Raw genomic sequence first — 17,941 nt, 5'->3', positions numbered from 1 at the left:
TATATATATTAAAATAAAAGATTTTACACTAATAAAACTAATGCAGCCAAGATTAGAAGGAAAACAATTAGGGTTCTGATAAAGTCTCATTTCTTTTAGGTTTTTGCAAGGCAAATGGGGTTAAGTGGCTTGCCCAAGGCCACACGGCTAGGTCATTATTAAGTGTCTGAGACCGGATTTGAACCCAGGTACTCCTGACTCCAGGGCCGGTGCTTTATCCACTGTGCCACCTAGCTGCCCTGTAAAGTCTCATTTCTAAAATATATATAGAATTGAATCAAATTTATAAGGATGCAAGTCATTCCCTAATTGAAAAATGGTCAAAGGATATGAACAGGTGGTTTTCAATGGAAGAAATTAAAGTTATATATAATCATATGAAAAAATATTCCAAATCATTATTGATTAGAGAAATGCAAACTAAAACAACTTTGAGGTACCACCTCACACCTATCAAGTGGCTAAAATGACAGAAAGGCAAAATGATCGATTTTGGAGAGGTTGTGAACTAATCCAACCATTCTGGAGAACAATATGGAACTATGCCCAAATTGCAATAAAACTGATCATACCCTTTGAACCAGCAATACCATTACTAGGCCTATATCCAAAAGAAATTTTTAAGAATATTTTCAAAAATATTTATAGCAGCTCTTTTGTAATGGCAAAGAACTGGAAACTGAAGAGATTCCTATCAATTAAGGAATGGCTTAATAAATTCTGGTATATGAATGTTATGGAGTAGTATTGCTCCATAAGAAACCACGAATGGTCAAACTTTACAGAAGCATAGAAAGAATCACATGAACTGATGCTAAGCAAAGGAAGCAGAACCAAGAGAACATTGTACACATTAATAACCACATTGTGAGTTGACTGATTACGATGGATGCAGATCCTCTCAACAGTTCAGAGATCTAGGGCAGCCTTTAGAGACCTCAATGCCATCTTCATCAGAGGAAAACAAAGAACAAACAAACAAAAAATCCACCACAGAATCTGCATTTTAAAAAATTTTTCTTATGTTTTTCCTTCCTTTCCCATGGTTTTCTTTTCTTTTCCCTCAGTCTGAATTCCTCATACACAAAATGACTAATCTATAAACATATTAAAAAAACAAATATATATGTACAACTTTTACTGATAAAAGAGGTGTGGGCAGGAAGGGAGGGTGGAAGAAAATTGTGTAACATAAATATGCAAGTGGATGAATGCTGAAAAACTTTCATAATGTATAACTGGAAAAATAAAATAAATTACAATCCTAGATTCATTCATATCTCACTCAGTCACAGTCCCACAAATGTCAGGACTTAATCCTTAAATCAAAAATGATGTAATAAGTATATAGCTTTAAATCATGCAAATGATTTTTATTTAGGATTAAAAGAAGTGAGAATTGGGGATGGGATGGAGATGGTGTTGGTAGTTTTTAATATCTTTTATTTTCATGAATTAATTCACTCTATTAACATATATTGTATTGTATCTCTCTCTTTTTTAAGATTTTTTTAGGGTTTTTTTTTTTTGCAAGGCAATGAGATTAAGTGACTTGCTCAAGGTCACACAGCTAGGTACTTAGTAAGTGTCTGAGGCCAAATCTGAACTCAGGTCCTCTTGATTCCAGGGCTGGTGGTCTATTTACTGCCTTGCCTAGTTGCTCCTCTTTCACTTGAAAGGGAAACAAAGGAGATTACTGACATATTAAAAGGAAAAAGAAAAAACATACCAAGGGTCAAAGATGAACAAAATCATTTAGTATTTTTGTTTTGTTTTCATTCCAGGCTCCAACTCTGAATGTACTGTCATGACCTCCTTTTACAGATGAGACTCTTCAGTCTCATCCTAAATATATCAAATAAGGTTCACCTACTATACACATATTGTCATGTGAAAACAATGAACTATTCTTGACTCTCTTTGGTCAGGGCTGCCTTATGGACTTCTTGTTCCTTTTCTTTGGATCCTCTTCGTTCTCCTGCTTCCTGAGGGATTCTTGTCCTGCTCCTCGGGCTCTCTCTATCTTTTCTCTCCTTTCTGACCTCAGGTTCCTGAAAGAGAAGGATCAGAGATCCATGAAGTCACAACAACAGCTGACAATGCTTGGTATTCCTCCTAGCACTGCAACCAGGCATGGCTGGTCATAGAAGCTCTTGATTTCTAAACAAAGCAGTCTTTATGAATCAGGTTCCAAAGCTGGATGTTCTCATAATAGATCAGCCTAAAAAACTGAGGTTGTTATAAAAGTGTGGGTCGGTCATTTCAGACACATGAAAAATAAGGATGAAAGCAATGGAGATGGGCTTATTTTTTGTCCATACAGGGGATATCTTACCTAAGTCATCATGTTTTTGTTTTTGTTTTTTTGTCTAGAACTGAAACTAACAATCCTAGCACCTAGGGTAAATCTAGATGGGTAGAGGGAGGTGAGGGGCAAAAGACAGTCTGATCACAGTGCAGTTATATCATGAGAATGCGTAGCCTGGTCCCAAGAGATTGTAGAGGCAGCTAAGTGGGTTCAGTGGAAAGACTACTGGTCCTGGAATTTAAATCTAGCCTCAGAAGGGCAGCTAGGTGGCAAGGTAGATAGAACACCAGCTCTGGAATCGGGAGGACCTGAATTCAAATCCAGGTTCAGTTACTTGATACTGACTTAGTTGTGTGACCTTGGGCAAGTCATTTAACCCCATTTCCCAACAAAACAAACAAACAAAAAAAAAGAACAGAGAAAGGGAGAAACCTTAGACACCTATCAGTTGCATGACCTGGACAAGTCATTTAATTTCTACATACCTCACTTTGCCCATCTGTAAAATAGTGATAATAATAATTGCTCCTACCTCCCAGGGTTGCTGGGAGGAGGAAATGAGATAATAATTGCTGCTTTGCAAACTTTAAAGCAATATATAAATACTATCTATTATTATTATAGTAGGGAAGATGTACCTTGGAGAGGTATCTAATAGAAGCTGAACAATGGGAATATTCCACAGGGAATATATTAGAATAATTTGATGGAAGTCCATAAGGCAAAGTGGAGATGATTAATGGGGCAGAGAAGAAATATGCCCCTCTCTGATGGGGAAATGCAGGTTTCTAGATAACAATATGCTAGGGTAAAGCTCAGTCATGTCAATGACTCTCTATCTTATAGTTTCCAGTTTTGTCATATTGCTAGATAATGTGCATTAATAAAGTTCCTTAAAATGTGCAAAATTCTTTATATACAGCCTTCCTTCCTACTCTTTTTTGAATTAGATGATGTCTATGCTCACCTATGTTTGTTGAGTTCTTAAAGGAAAAAAATGTAAAAAAATGATGGATTGCTCTTGTAATTAGAAAACCAGACGTATTTCATCGATATTTATGTAGTGGCATAGTGGATAGAGCACCAACCCTGGAGTTAGGAGGATCTGCCCTCAGGCACTTGACACTTACAAACTGTGTGATCTTGGACAAGTCACTTAATCTTGACTGCCTCACATCTGAGGCCATCTCCAGTCGTCCTGATTCATATCTGGCCACTGGACCCAGATGACTCTGGAGGAAAAAATGAAGCTGGTGACTTAGCAAAGCATTCCCTCACTCAAATCTAATTCACTTGCTTGTCATGGCATCATTTTCCTGATGTCATGATCTTCTTCGAGAACAAAGGGCCAATATAAAGAGAAATTGAGCACAACTCAGGGGACTTTCTGATGGTGAACTTCTGAGAGAAAATAATGAGATCTGTATAGAACCAGTAGGAATGACCATCTGCATTGTTAAAGAGAATGCTAACAATAAATCATAAATCCATTGAGTGATTGTTTTATTACTATCGATTTTTAAATCAATTATTAGCATAATTGCTAATTCATATTATCATTAATATAATCATTGTGCTAATAGTTAATTATTATAGTTAATTATTATCGATTTAGATAATTATTATCAATTAAGTATTATCAATTTAGATTCATGCAAATTCACAAAGGGAATGCCTTATCTCCCGTATATGATCTTCTCTGTAATTCTTTAAATCTCCTTCAAGGGATCCCACAATACCTTCTGCTGTTTCTCCCTACATGGTCTCCAATCAATTATCCCTAGGTGCTTTCTGCATCAAATTTTTCTATACCTTTTAGAAACATAGAAGAAAGTGTTAACAGTCATATCTAGCATGAACCACTAGTTATTAAGGCTGAATATGTTGTGAAAAGTAGAAATGAACAGACCAATTATTGTAGGGGGGCACCCAGTATGGTCTCAGTGGAGAGCAGAGGGGAAGCTTATTATGTGTGATGATAATGGACAAAAGTGCCAAAAACATTTCTATTTAAAACTTGCAGGGGCAGCCAGGTGGCTCAGTGGAAAGAGCAATGGCCTGGAGTAAGGAGGACCTGAGTTTAAATCTGATTTCAATCACTTAATAATTTATTTAGCTGTGTAACCTTGGGCAAGTCACTTAATCCCATTGCCTTACAAAAACAAACAAAAAACTTCCACTGATCATTATTTTTCTAAGGAGTTATATAACAGTAGGCATGTGATATAAAATTTTATTATAACTTTATCTTGAAATTAAAAATTTCATCTTATCTATTGCCTAATATGTATTTATTTTTAAATGCTTGATATAGTCTGGTCTTTTGAAGTATTGTTTAATTTCTATCCTATTGTTAAAAATCTGTGATTCATAAAGTCATCACAGCATATTAATATTTAACATAGATTTGTACAGTGTTTTGAACATAGGTGGCAGCTAATAAATACTTTCTCATTGATTTAATCAGACACCCACTACTAAATAACAGTAAACAGAGGATAAGTGTATCCTAGATCTCCTTTTCAGTGAACAAGATAATTCCATAGGAACCCATATTTTTAAAGTGGCTCCAAGTATCAAATAATGACTGTTTACTTACCAAAGAGACTGATCTTTTGTTTCTAAAGCAGAGTTGCTGCTCAAAGTGTTCTGAAAATTCCTGAATGGAATGTGATCTGCCTTTGGGTTTCATTTGACCCTGCAATGAACTGTTCTGGGAGCACATTTTGCCTGCCCTCATGGGATGATGGCCTCGGAATCCATGGTCCTCATGAGAATGTCTTCTGGGGTGGCCAGAAACTGGAACAACTGTGGAGGGTCCATGGATGTTGGGCATGGGAAGGTCAGTAAATTGTGTCTAAAGAAAGGAGAGAGGATGTTCTAATTAACATGGAACCAAAATATCTATAATGGTTTTCAGCTGAACAAAATTCACTCTGAAGCAACTTTAACACTTCAGAAAGTGTTAACACTTCATTTCTCCACAGGCAAGTTGTTTCATGAATTAGACTGGATGTCCATGGATTGTCATTAAGTTCTTGTTCTTTTCTATGAATAGATAATTAATATATTAATTAATATAATAGGATAATTACTAATAAGCAATTTCTGAAGACTTTGGGACTGGGAGATTCTAGACCAACCAGCTTATCCTTTAAGGAGTAAAGCTACATGTTCACCAATATGTGTTCTCCTAGCAAGCAACATTAAAAGTACATATAATGAGAGTTTTGTTAAGGGCTTAAAAGAGTATTAAATATCACCTTAGATCTGTTAACTTTGTTTATATTGTTATTGAATTGATAAACTTGATTTGGAGAAAACAAAGTCTCAACTGATTATGGGGAGGAGGAGCTTCTATTTTTAATTATTTTGCACAACAGAGCACAAATTAGATAACATAGATAAGCCATTTCATAAACATTAAAACATTTTGTAAATTCCAGCAATTATTATTCTTGATTATTGAAGTTCCGTTTTAAAAAATTATTATTTCACTAAATACATCCCAATTACATGTAAAAAAATTTTAACAATCATTTTTTAAAGTTTTGAGTTCTAAATTCTCTCACTCCCTTCCTAGCCCTTCTCCTTCCTTAGAGAAGACAAGCAATTTGAAATGAGCTATACATGTAAAGTCATGTAAAACATAATTTCATATTAGTCATGTTGCAGAAGAAAACACAAATTTTTTTTAAAAAATAAGGAATTTTTTTTGAGTATGCTTCAATCTGCATTCAGAGTTCATTAGTTCTCTCTCTGAAGATGGCTAGCATTTTTCATCACGGATTCCATGGAATTGGCTTGGATCATAGAAACCCTGAACAGAGTAGTTAAGTATTTCACAGTGGATCATCCTTACAATTTTACTATTACTGTGCTCATTGTTATTCTGGTTCTGTTCATTCACTTTGTACCAATTCATATAAGACTTCACAGATTTTTCCTGAAGCCAACCTGCTCATCATTTCTTGTAGCACAATAATATTCCATCACAATAATAAGCGACAATTTATTCATAACTTCCTAATTGGTAGGTATCCCCTCAATTTCTAATTTTTTGCCTCCTTTGATCTCTTTGAGGTAATGGCATTGCTGAGTCAAAGGGTATGTACAGTTTTATAGCTCTTTGATCACAGGTCCAAATTGTTCTCCAGAATAATTGGACTAGTTTACAACTCCATCAACAGAGTATTAGTTCCCAATTTCTCCACATGTCCTGCAGCATTTGTCATTGTCCTTTCCCTTTTTCTTTTATTTTTTATACACAAATTTATTTATTTTTCCAAATATATGCAAAGATAATTTTCAACATTCCCAACTTTCTGTATTCCTTTTAACCTTGCTTGCATTAGTTTTATTCATGCAAAACCTTTTTGATTTAATATAATCAAAATTATTCATTTTGCATTTTTATAATGTTCTCTATCTCTTCTTTGGTCATAAATTCCTTCTCTCTCTCTCTCCATAGATCTGACAAGTAAACTATTCCATGATCTCCTAATTGGCTTATGTATCACCTTTTATGTCTAATCTTGCACCCATTTTCAATCTTATCTTGATGAGATGTGTCTTTGCCTACTATTTTTCAGTATTCCCAGTAGTTTTTCACAAAATCTGAGTTCTTAGCCCAGAAACTGGAGTCTTTGAGTTTATCAAACAGTAGATGACCATAGTCATTTACTACTGTTCCTTTTGTTCCTAATCTATTCCACTGATTAATCACTATATGACAGCTAGGTCACTAATACAGCTAGGTCACCTTCCCTTGATTTTTTTTCATTAAATCCCTTGACATTCTTAACCTTTTGTTTCTCCAGATGAATTTTGTTACTATTTTTTCTAGCCCTATAAAATAATCTCTTGTTTGTCTAATTGATATGGTACTGAACAAGTAATTTGAGTGCAATTATCATTTTTATTATTAGTTTGGCCTATCCATGAACAATTTTCCAATTATTTAGATTTGTTATTTGTGTAAAAACAGTTTTGTAATTGTTTTCATATAGTTTCTGGTTTCTTTTGTCAGGTAGACTCCAAAGTATTTTATGCTGTCTATAGTTACTTTGAGCAGAACTTCATTTTCTATTTCTTACTACTATGCTATGTAGGTAATATATAGAGATGCAAACAATAAAATTAAAATAAGATAAATTATTTTATATCCTGCCACTTTGCTTGTTATTATTTTAAGCAACTTTTGGTTGATTTTTCTAGGTTTCACCTCATCTGCAAAAATTTTGCATCCTCATTATTGATTCTCATTCCTTCAGTTTATTTTTCTTCTCAGTGCTAAAGCTAACCTTTCAAATACTATATTGAATAATAGTGATGATAATGGTTATACTTGTTTCACCCCTGATTTTATTGGGATTACTTCTGGCTTATCCTTATTACATATAATGCTTGCTGATAGTTTTAGATAGATACTGCTTATCTTTTAAAGGAAAATTTCATTTATTCCTTTGTTTTCTAGTATATTTAATAGAAATTGGTATTATATTTTATCAAAGGTTTTTTTTAGCATCTGTTGAGATAATCATATGATTTCTCTTAGTTTTGTTACTGATATGGTCAATTATGCTGATACTTTTCCTACTTTTGAACCAACCCTACATTTCTCGTATAAATTCTACCTGATCCTTGTTTATTTATCCTAGTAATAACTTGTTGTAATCTCATTGTTAATGTTTTATTTAAAATTTTTGCATCAATATTCATTCAGGAAATTGGTCTAGAATTTACTTGCTCAGTTTTGACTCTTCCTGGTTTAGGTCTCAGCACCATATTGGTGTTGAAAAGGAATTTGACAGAACTCCTTTGCCTATTTTTTTTTTTAGGTTTTTGCAAGGCAAATGGGGTTAAGTGGCTTGCCCAAGGCCACACAGCTAGGTAATTATTAAGTGTCTGAGACCGGATTTGAACCCAGGTACTCCTGACTCCGAGGCCGATGCTTTATCCACTGCGCCACCTAGCCAGCCCTTGCCTATTTTTTTAAAGTAGTTTATATAGAATTGGAATTAATTGCTCTTTAAGTGTTTGGTAGAATTCACTTATAAATTCATCTAGCCCTGGAGAATCTGCTTATGGAATTCATTGATGGCTTATTCAATTTCTTTTTCTGAAATTTATATTTTGTAAATATTCATCCATTTTACTAAGATTGTCAGATATATTGCCATATAATTGGTCAAAAAACTCCAAATTATTACTTTGATTTCCTACTCATAGGTAGCAAATTCATCCTTTTCATTTTTTTATACTGGCAATTTGGTTAATTTCCTTCTTTTTTTGTAAAAAATTAAATTAAACAAAGATTTATCTATTTCATTGGGTTTTTTTCCATAAAACCAACTCTTACTTTTTTTCCTAGTATTTTTAGTTGCATACCCAATTCAGGGATCTCATCTTTCCATATTTTATTCAAATTATCATTCAGAGATATAGCATTTCACAAAATAACTGCTTTGGCTGTATCCCATAAGTTTTGATATGTTGCCTCATTATTGATATTGTCTTGAACAAAATTATTGATTACTTCTATGATTTGTTGATCTACTCATTCTTTAAAATTAGTCTATTTAGTTTCCAATTACTTTTTAGTCTATCTTTCCATGGCCTTTATTTATTACATGTGATTTTTATTGCAACTGTTTTCATTTTCAGTCATGTAAATGAAGGGTTTTAATTTAATTTTAATCCCTAATTAATAGGGATTTAGAATATTTTTATGTGACTATTGATAACTTTGATTTATTCTAATGAAAGCTGCCTGTTCAAATCCTTTGACCAACTGGGGAATGGTTCCCACTTTTATAACTTTGGGCCAGTTCTCTATATGTTTGAGAAATAAGACCTTTATCAGGAAAATGGGTAAAAAATTTTTTTCTAGTTTCTTGTTCTCCTAATTTTGGCAACAATAGTTTTGTTTGTGCAGAAGGTTTTAATTTCATGTAATCAAAACTCCTCATATATTTTACTTCTCATAATCCTCTCTATCTCTTGTTGGTCATAAACTCTTTCCCTGTCCATAGGTGTGTCAAACACTAAATTACTATTGTCATTTACTACTGTGCATTGTGTACCTAATCTATTCCACAAATCCACCACTCTATTTGTTAGTCAGAACCAGATTGTTTTGATGATTATTGCTTTGAAATCTGGATATTTCTGGACTGCCTTCCTTAACATTTTGTTGTTGTTGATTTCTTTGATAGTTTTTAATTAATATTTTTATTTATTTGTTTTTCTAACAATGTGCAATGGTAGTATTCATCAATAATTTTTTTTGCAAGGTTCTGAGTCTCACATTTTCCTCCATCCTCCCATTCCTATATCTAATAAATAAACTATTTCTTGTTCTCCTAATTAACTTATGAAAATCACATTTTATGTCTAAATCCTGTACTCATTTTGACCTTATCTTGGTATATGGTGTGAGATGTTGGTTTATGCCTAGTTTGTGGCACACTATCTTTGAGTTTTCCCACCACTTTTTATTGAAGAATGAGTTCTTATTCCAGAAATTGTAATCTTTGAATTTATCAAACAGTAGACTATTATAGTCATTTACTATTGTTTCTTTTGCCTCTAGTCTACCCCTGAGCTACCACTCTATTTTTTAGCCAGTAGCAAACAGTTTTGAAGACTGATAATTTATAATTTAATCTCAGATTTGGTATGGCTAGGCCTCCTTCCTTTGCATTTTTTCATTAATTCCCTTGCTATTCTTGACCTTTTGTTTTTTTCAGAGGAATGTTGTTACTATTTTTTCTAGTTCTATAAAATGCTTTTTTTTGTAATACACACACACACACACACACACACACACACACACACATATATATATCAATTCTTTTTGTAGTGACAAAAAAAAATTGAAAATTGAGGGGATGCCCATCAATTGGGGAATGGCTGAACAAATATGAATGTGATAGAATACTATTGTTCTGTAAGAAATCATGGGGAGGTAAGAGGGCAGAGCCAAGATGGCAGTGTGAAGGCAGGAATTCCCAGTTCTCCCCCCCCACCAAAAAAAATCCAAAAGTCAAAAATTAAGACTCCAGCAAAAATCTAGAGGTACAGAACCCACAGAAAGACTAAGTGAAGCAATCTTTCAGTCCAAGACAACTTGGTGGAACCATGGGAAAGGTCTGTTCCTTAGAACAAGACAAAACATGGAAGCAAACCTGCTCCAGCCTTCCAGGAACATGTCACAGGGTGCCTGGGTCCCTAGGTCCCTGGGGGCACATGGATCCATAGCAGCGGGAGCAACCTCTTGACCCAGGGATTGCTGGGTTAGACTTGAAGGGAGAACTCTGACACATCAGAATGAGTGTGGAGCCCAAGACAGTGCTGACCTCAGGGTAGCCATGGGAACCTACAGAGCAACCCAACAACTGCTTCCAGAGCACTCAGCCTACATCTATAAGAGGGTCAGGAGAGATTGCAGAAGTCTCTCTGCTATCCTAGTGGCAGGACTCTGCTACTTTGCACAAACTCAGATCCAAAATGCAGTCTGGGACCCCATACTACTGTAAAGAAGCAAGTATCCTCCTCACAGCTCCAGGGGAGTGTTTGTGAATATCCACAGACTAGAGCAAAGGTCAGGAGAACAACCAGAGTCTGATACAACCTGCAAGGAATTAAGGTCCCTGAGGAGGGAGGTGTCCCAAAAAAACCCAAAAGCTATGGAAGTGTGGTAAATCAGTCATAGGTTGAGGAAATGAGCAAACAACAACAACAAAAAAAAGAAGAATCTGACCATAGAAAATTACTTTGGCCCCATGGAGGACCAAAATATACACTTAGAAGGTGACAAAGTCAAAACTGCTGTATCAACTAATGTTTCTGACAAAGGACTCATTTCTAAAATATACAGAGAACTGAGTCAAGTTTTCAAAAAAACAAGCCATTACCCAATTGGCAAATGGTCAAAGGATATGCAGAAGCAATTTACAGATGAGGAAATCAAAGCAATCCAAAGTCTTATGAAAAATTGCTCTAAATTACTACTTATTAGAGAAATGCAAATTAAAGCATCTCTGAGGTACCACCTCGCACCTCTCAAACTGGCCAATATGATCAGAAAGGACAATGATCAATGTTGGAAGGGTTGTGGGAAATCTGGGACACTAATACATTGTTGATAGAGCTGAGAATTCATCCAGCCTTTCTGGAGAGCACTTTGGAATTATGCCCAAAGGGCAACAAAAATGTGCATACCCTTTGATGCAGCAATACCACTACTGGGTCTATACCCTGAAGAGATTATGAAAAAGGGTAAAAGCATCACTTGTACAAAAATATTCATAGCAGCCTTGTTTATGGTGGCAAAAAATTAGAAATTGAGGGAATGTCCTTCAATTGGGGAATGGCTTAACAAACTGTGGTACATGTATGTTATGGAACACTATTGTTCTATTAGAAACCAGGAGGGATGGGAATTTAGGGAAGCCTGGAGGGATTTGCATGAACTGATGCTAAGTGAGATGAGCAGAACCAGAAAAACATTGTACGCACTAACAGCAACATGGGGTGATGATCAACCTTAATGGACTCGCTCATTCCATCAGTTCAGCAATCAGGGACAATTTTGTACTATATGTGATGGAGAATAACTGTATCCAGAGAAATAATTGTGAAGTTTGAACAAAGACCAAAGACTATTATTTTCAATTTAGGGGGAAGAAACATTATCTTATTATGTAATTTTGCTATCTCCCTTATACCTTATTTTTCTTCCTTCAGGATATGATTTCTCTCTCATCACCTTCAACTTAGATCAATGTATACCATGGAAACAATGTAAAGACTAACAGATTGCCTCCTATGAGGGGTGAGGGTGGAGGGAAGCACAGATAGGAGGAAAATTGTAAAACTCTAAATAAAATCTTTCTAAAAAAAACCTTCTGTGGGGTGGCTAGGTGGCACAGTGGATAAAGCACCAACCTTGGAGTCAGGAGTACCTGGGTTCAAATCTGGTCTCAGACACTTAATAATTACCTAGCTGTGTGGCCTTGGGCAAGCCACTTAACCCCATTTGCCTTGCAAAAAAAAAATCTCAGGCTATGAAAGAGCTCAGAAAAGACTTTGAAAAGCAAGTAGGAAGGTAGAGGAAAAATTGGGAAGGGAAATGAGAGTGATGCAGGAAAATCATGAAAACCTACTCAACAACTTGGTGAAAGAGATACAAAGAAACACTGAAAAAAGTAACATGTTAAAAAACCAATTTAGGTCAAATGGAAAAAGCAGTTCAAAAGGCAAATGAGGAGAAAAATGCCTTAAAAAACAGAATGGATCAGTTGGAAAAGAAGATTTTTAAAAAGCTCTCTGAAAAATATAACTCCTTCAAATGTAGAATGTAACTGAAGGAAGCTGGTGACTTTGCAAGAAATGAAGAAATAATAAAACAAAACCAAAAGAATGAAAAACTAGGGAAAATGTGAAATATCTCATCAGGAAAACAACTGACCTGAAAAACAGATCCAGATGAGATAATTTAAAAATTATTGGGCTACCTGAAAGTCATGACCAGGAAAAGAGCCTAGACTTCATTTTTCAAGAAATAATTCAACCTAATTGCCCTGCGATCCTAGAAGCAGAGAGTAAAATAGACATTGAGAGAATACACTGATCATCTCCTGAAAGAAATCCCCTTCCCCCAAAAAACTCCCAGAAATATTATAGCCAAATTACAGAACTCCCAAGTGAAAGAGAAAATATTACAAGCAGTCTGAAAGAAACAATTCAATTACCATAGCACTACAATCTGGATTACATAGGATTTAGCAGTGTCTACATTAAAGGCTCATAGGGCTTGGAATACAATATTCTGGAAGGCAAAAGAGCTTGGATTACAACCAAGAAGTAACTGCTAAACATTCTCTTTCAGGGGAAAAGATGAACTTTCAGTTATACAGGGGACTTTCAGACTTTCTTGTTGAAATGACCAGACCCAAACAGAAAGTATAGGACTCAGGTGAAGTATAGAGAGGGTGGATGGGAAGGGCTAATTATGAGGGATTTAACAATGCTAAACTGCATGTATTCCTACATGGGAAGAAGATACTGATAACTCATATGAACTTTCTCATGTATAAATTAGCAGGAGCTAATAGACAAGGCATGAGAGGGAAATGACTATATAACAGTATAATATAGTATAAAGATGGAGTCAATGGGTAAAAAAGGAATATGCTTGGAGAAAGGGAAAGGAGAGGTAGAATGAGTTAAGATATTTTATGTAAAAAGAGTCAAGAAAAAGTTTTTGCAATGGAATAGAAGGAATGAAGAAGAGGGGGAATGAATGAAGCTTCCTTTTCATCAAAAATGGCTCAGAGAGGAAATGACATACACACCCAATAGGGTAAAGAAATCAATCTTACCCTCCAGGATAAAGGAGAGGAAAGGGATAGGAGTAAGGGGAGAGGGGAAGGGGAGAGGAGGTGTAAGTGAGAGAAGAGAAGGATGATCACGAGAGAGGATAGCCAGAATACAACACACTTTTGAGGAGGGACAGGGCGAAAGGAGAGAGAGAATAAAATAAATGGGAGGAATAGAATGAAAGGAAATACAGTTAACAATAACAACTGTGGAAAAAAAATATTGAAGCAACTTCTCTGATGAACTTATGCTAAAGAATGCAACCCATCCCAGAGACAGAACCAAAAGATTCTGAATACAGACTGAAGTACACTTTTTATTTTTCTCTCATTTCATTTCTCTTGAGATTTATCTCTATCTTTTGAGGGGGGGAGGGCATTTATTTCTACTTTCACAACAAGATTATTGTAGTAATGCGAAAACAAATAAATCATTTTAAGTTTGTTTATAAAAAGGGAAGAGAAAGAGAGAAAAATTAAATTAAATTAATTGTGCTTAGCACAATTGCTAAGCTAAGAGCAAGCAAGGGCATTTCTGTATCTCTCATCATCCTTCAGTTCTGTCATAGGGGCTTTATTTGGAACATCAAATAAAGTAATTGAAACTTCTCAAAAAAACAAAAAAGAAGTCATGAGTGGCCAGCCTTCAAGAAAGTTTGAAAGACTTGCATGAGCTGATGCTGAGTGAAGTGAGCAGAATCAGAAGAAGACTGCACACCTTAACAGCAACATTATGTGACGATCAACTATGATGGACTTGCTTTTCTCAGCAGTACAATGATCAAAGACAACTCTTAAAAACTTGTCGTGGAAAATCCAGAGTGATGGTATTTCTGGTTTCCTATCCAGAGAAAGGGGTCTATTTTAAATCTGTTTTTATGCTTTATTTTTTCTTTTAGTTCTGATTCTTCTTTTAAAATATGATTGATATGGAAATACGTTTAACATAATTATACATGTTAACCTATATTAGATTACTTGCTGTCAAGGTGAGAGGGGAAGGAAGGCAGGGAGGAAAGTAAATATATGAAATTCAAAATCTTACAGAACAATGAATATTGAAAACTATCTTTGCATGTGGATAGAAAAATTAATTAATTAATTAAAATATTTTGGAGCAGTTTGCTATGGAACTGAATAAGTAAATCCATTTAGGGAGAATTTTCATTTCTATTATATTGGTCAATCAACATATGAGAAGTTAACTTTGATGTCTTTATTTGTGTGAAATACGTTTTGTAATTGTATTCATATAGTTCCTGAGTTTGCCTTAGAAAGTTGATTTAATATTGTAAGCAGTTATATTAAATGGAATTTCCCTTTTTATCTTTTGTTGCAGGATTTTATTAGTGGATATAAAAAGATTGTTGATATATATGGATTTATTTTGTATTCTGCAACTTTGCTGAAGTTGCTAATTGTTATAGCTAATTCTTATTTGATACACTATGGTTCTCTAAATATACTATCATATCATCTCCAGAGTGATAGTTTAGTTTTCTCATTATTTTTATTACTTCAATTTCTTTTACTTGTCTCATTATTATAGTTAGCATTTCTAATATAATATTGAACAATAATGGTGATAATGTATATCCTTGCTTTATACCTGATTTTATTAAAAAGACTTCAAGTTTCTCCTCATTACAGATAATGCTTGCTCTTGGTATTGGATAGATACTACTTCTCATTTTAAGAAAGGGTCCCTTGAGTTCTATGTTTTCTAGTGTTTAGGAACTGGTGTTGTACTTTGTCAAAAGCTTTTTCTGCATTTATTGCTATAATCATATGATTTTTGTTGGTTTTGTTATGGATATGGTTGATTATGTTGATAGTTTACCTAATATTAAACCAGCCCTACATTCCTAGTGTAAATTCCATCTGATCATAGAATATGATCCTTGTGATATATTTCTGTAATTTCCTTGGGTTTTTTTTTAGGTTTATGCAAGGCAAATGGGGTTAAGTGGCTTGCCCAAGGCCACACAACTAGGTAATTATTAAGTGTCTGAGACCAGATTTGAACCCAGGTACTCCTGACTCCAAGGCAGGTGCTTTATCCACTACACCACCTAGCCACCCCTTGCAATTTCCTTGTTAATAATTTTATTTTCAATTTTTACATCAATATTCATTAAAGAAAATTAGGTTATAGTTTCCTTTCTCTGTTTTTTTCTTTTCCTAGTTTAGGTATCAAAATCGCATTTGCTACACCCAAAGGGCATTAAAAATGTGCATACCCTTTGATCCAGCAATACCACTACTGGGCCTATACCTTGAAGAGATCATGAAAAAGGGTAAAAGCATCACTTATACAAAAAATATTCATAGCAGCTGTTTGTGGTGGTAAAGAATTAGAAACTGAGTGAATGTCTATCAGTTGTGGAATAGCTGAACAAACTGTGGTATATGTACATTATGGAACACTATTGTTCTATTAGAAACCAGCAGGGATGGGAATTCAGAGAAGCCTGGAAGGATTTGCATGAACTGATGCTGAGCAAGATGAGCAGAACCAGAAGAACACTGCACACCATAACTGCAACATGGGGGTGATGATCAATCTTAATGGACTTATTTGTTTCAACAGTACAACAATCAGGGACAATTTTAGGGTATCTGTGATAGAGAATACCATCTGTATCCAAAGAAAGAATTGTGGAGTTTAAACAAAGATCAAAGACTATTTATTACTTTTAATTTTAAAAAAGTTATTTCATTATATAATTTTGCTATCTCTTATATTTTATTTTTTTCCTTTAGGATATGATTTTTCTCTCAACACATTCAATTTTGATCAATGTATAGCATGGAAACAATGTGAAGTCTATTAAACTACCTTCTATGGGAGGTGGGGGGAGGGAAGTGAGATTGGGGGAAAATTATAAAATTCAATAAAAATTAAAATAATTTTAAAAAGGAAAAATCACATTTAGCTAAAAAAAGGAATTTGGAAGAGTTTCACCTATTTTTTCAAATAGTTTAATTAATTATTCCTTAAATATAAATATCGAACTTGTAAATTCACCTTTTCCTTGAGGGATTTTCTTAAGGAGCTCATTTCATATAGATAGATAAGATAGATAGATAGATAGATAGATAGATAGATAGATAGATAGATAGATGATAGATAGATACATAATAGATAGATGATATAGATGATATAGATATAGATATAGATATAGATATAGATATAGATATAGATATAGATATAGATATAGATATAGATATAGATATAGATATAGATATGGATATGGATATGGATATGGATATGGATATGAATATGGATATGGATATGGATATGGATATAGATTAGATATAGCTATAGATATATATGTATATATGTGTGTCTGTGTGTGAATTTATATATAGATAGATAGATAGATAGACATATATGTCTATCTATATATAATTTCTTTTTCTAGAATAGAATTATTTAAGTATTTAAACTTAAGTATTTTATTTCCTCTTCTGTTAATCTGAACAGTTTATATTTTTGTAATGTTCATTCATTTTACTTGGATTGTCAGTTTTACTGTATATAATTGGGAAAAATAACTCCTAATAATTACTTTAATTTCATCTTCCTTGGAGGTGCTTTCACCCTTTTTGCTTTTGATAGTAGTAATTATTTTTTAAAAATTAACCAATGTTTTATTTAATTGAGTTTTTTAAAAATAAAACAAGCTCCTAGTTTTGTTTGATAGTTCAATTTTTTTTACTTTTAATTTTATTAATCTCCCCTTTGATTTTCAGGATTTCTATTTTAATGTTTAATTGAGGATTTTTAATTTGTCCTTTTTAAAGTTTTTTAAGTTGCATTCATTGATCTGTTCTTTCTCAATTTTACTGATGTATACATTTAGAAATATAAAATTTCCCCTAAGTACTACTTTGGCTGCTTTCCACAAATTTTGTATTTGTTGTTTTATTGTTGTCCTTCTAGTTAATGAAAATATTGATTGTTTCTATGATTTGTTCTTTACCCACTCATTTTTAGAATTAGATTATTTCATTTCCAATTAGTTTTTTTTAATTTATGCTTCCACATTAAGTGCAACTTTTTATTGCATCATGGTCTGAAAGGGATGGATTTAATATTTTCATTTTTCTGCATTTGGTTATGAGGTTATTATAACCTAACAAATGGTCAATTTTTATGAAGGTGCTATGTATAGCTTAGAAAAAGTTACAATTTATTCCCATTCAGTTTTCTTCAGAGATCTATCACATCTAGCTTTTCTAAGAT

The 17,941-nt window shown here is 33.9% G+C and overlaps 1 protein-coding gene across 1 annotated transcript in view; it reads right to left on the bottom strand.

Annotated features, from left to right (window-relative positions):
• Positions 1-213: 213 nt before the first annotated feature.
• LNP1 (leukemia NUP98 fusion partner 1) overlaps positions 214-17,941 on the bottom strand; it is an 80,703-nt gene continuing 62,975 nt past the window's right edge. The window contains exons 4-6 of the mRNA XM_074214325.1: positions 4,908-5,165; positions 3,439-3,540; positions 214-2,051 (exon numbers count right to left, since the gene is read on the bottom strand). Of these exons, the coding sequence (XP_074070426.1) occupies positions 1,905-2,051; positions 3,439-3,540; positions 4,908-5,165 (507 nt within the window). The 3' untranslated portion in view covers positions 214-1,904. The remainder of the gene's footprint in view (positions 2,052-3,438; positions 3,541-4,907; positions 5,166-17,941) is intronic.

Source organism: Macrotis lagotis, chromosome 1 (assembly GCF_037893015.1).
Source record: "Macrotis lagotis isolate mMagLag1 chromosome 1, bilby.v1.9.chrom.fasta, whole genome shotgun sequence".
Lineage (NCBI taxonomy): Eukaryota > Metazoa > Chordata > Mammalia > Peramelemorphia > Peramelidae > Macrotis > Macrotis lagotis.
The sequence above is the reverse complement of the archived record's forward strand: the minus strand, read 5'-3'. Positions and strand labels throughout refer to the sequence as shown.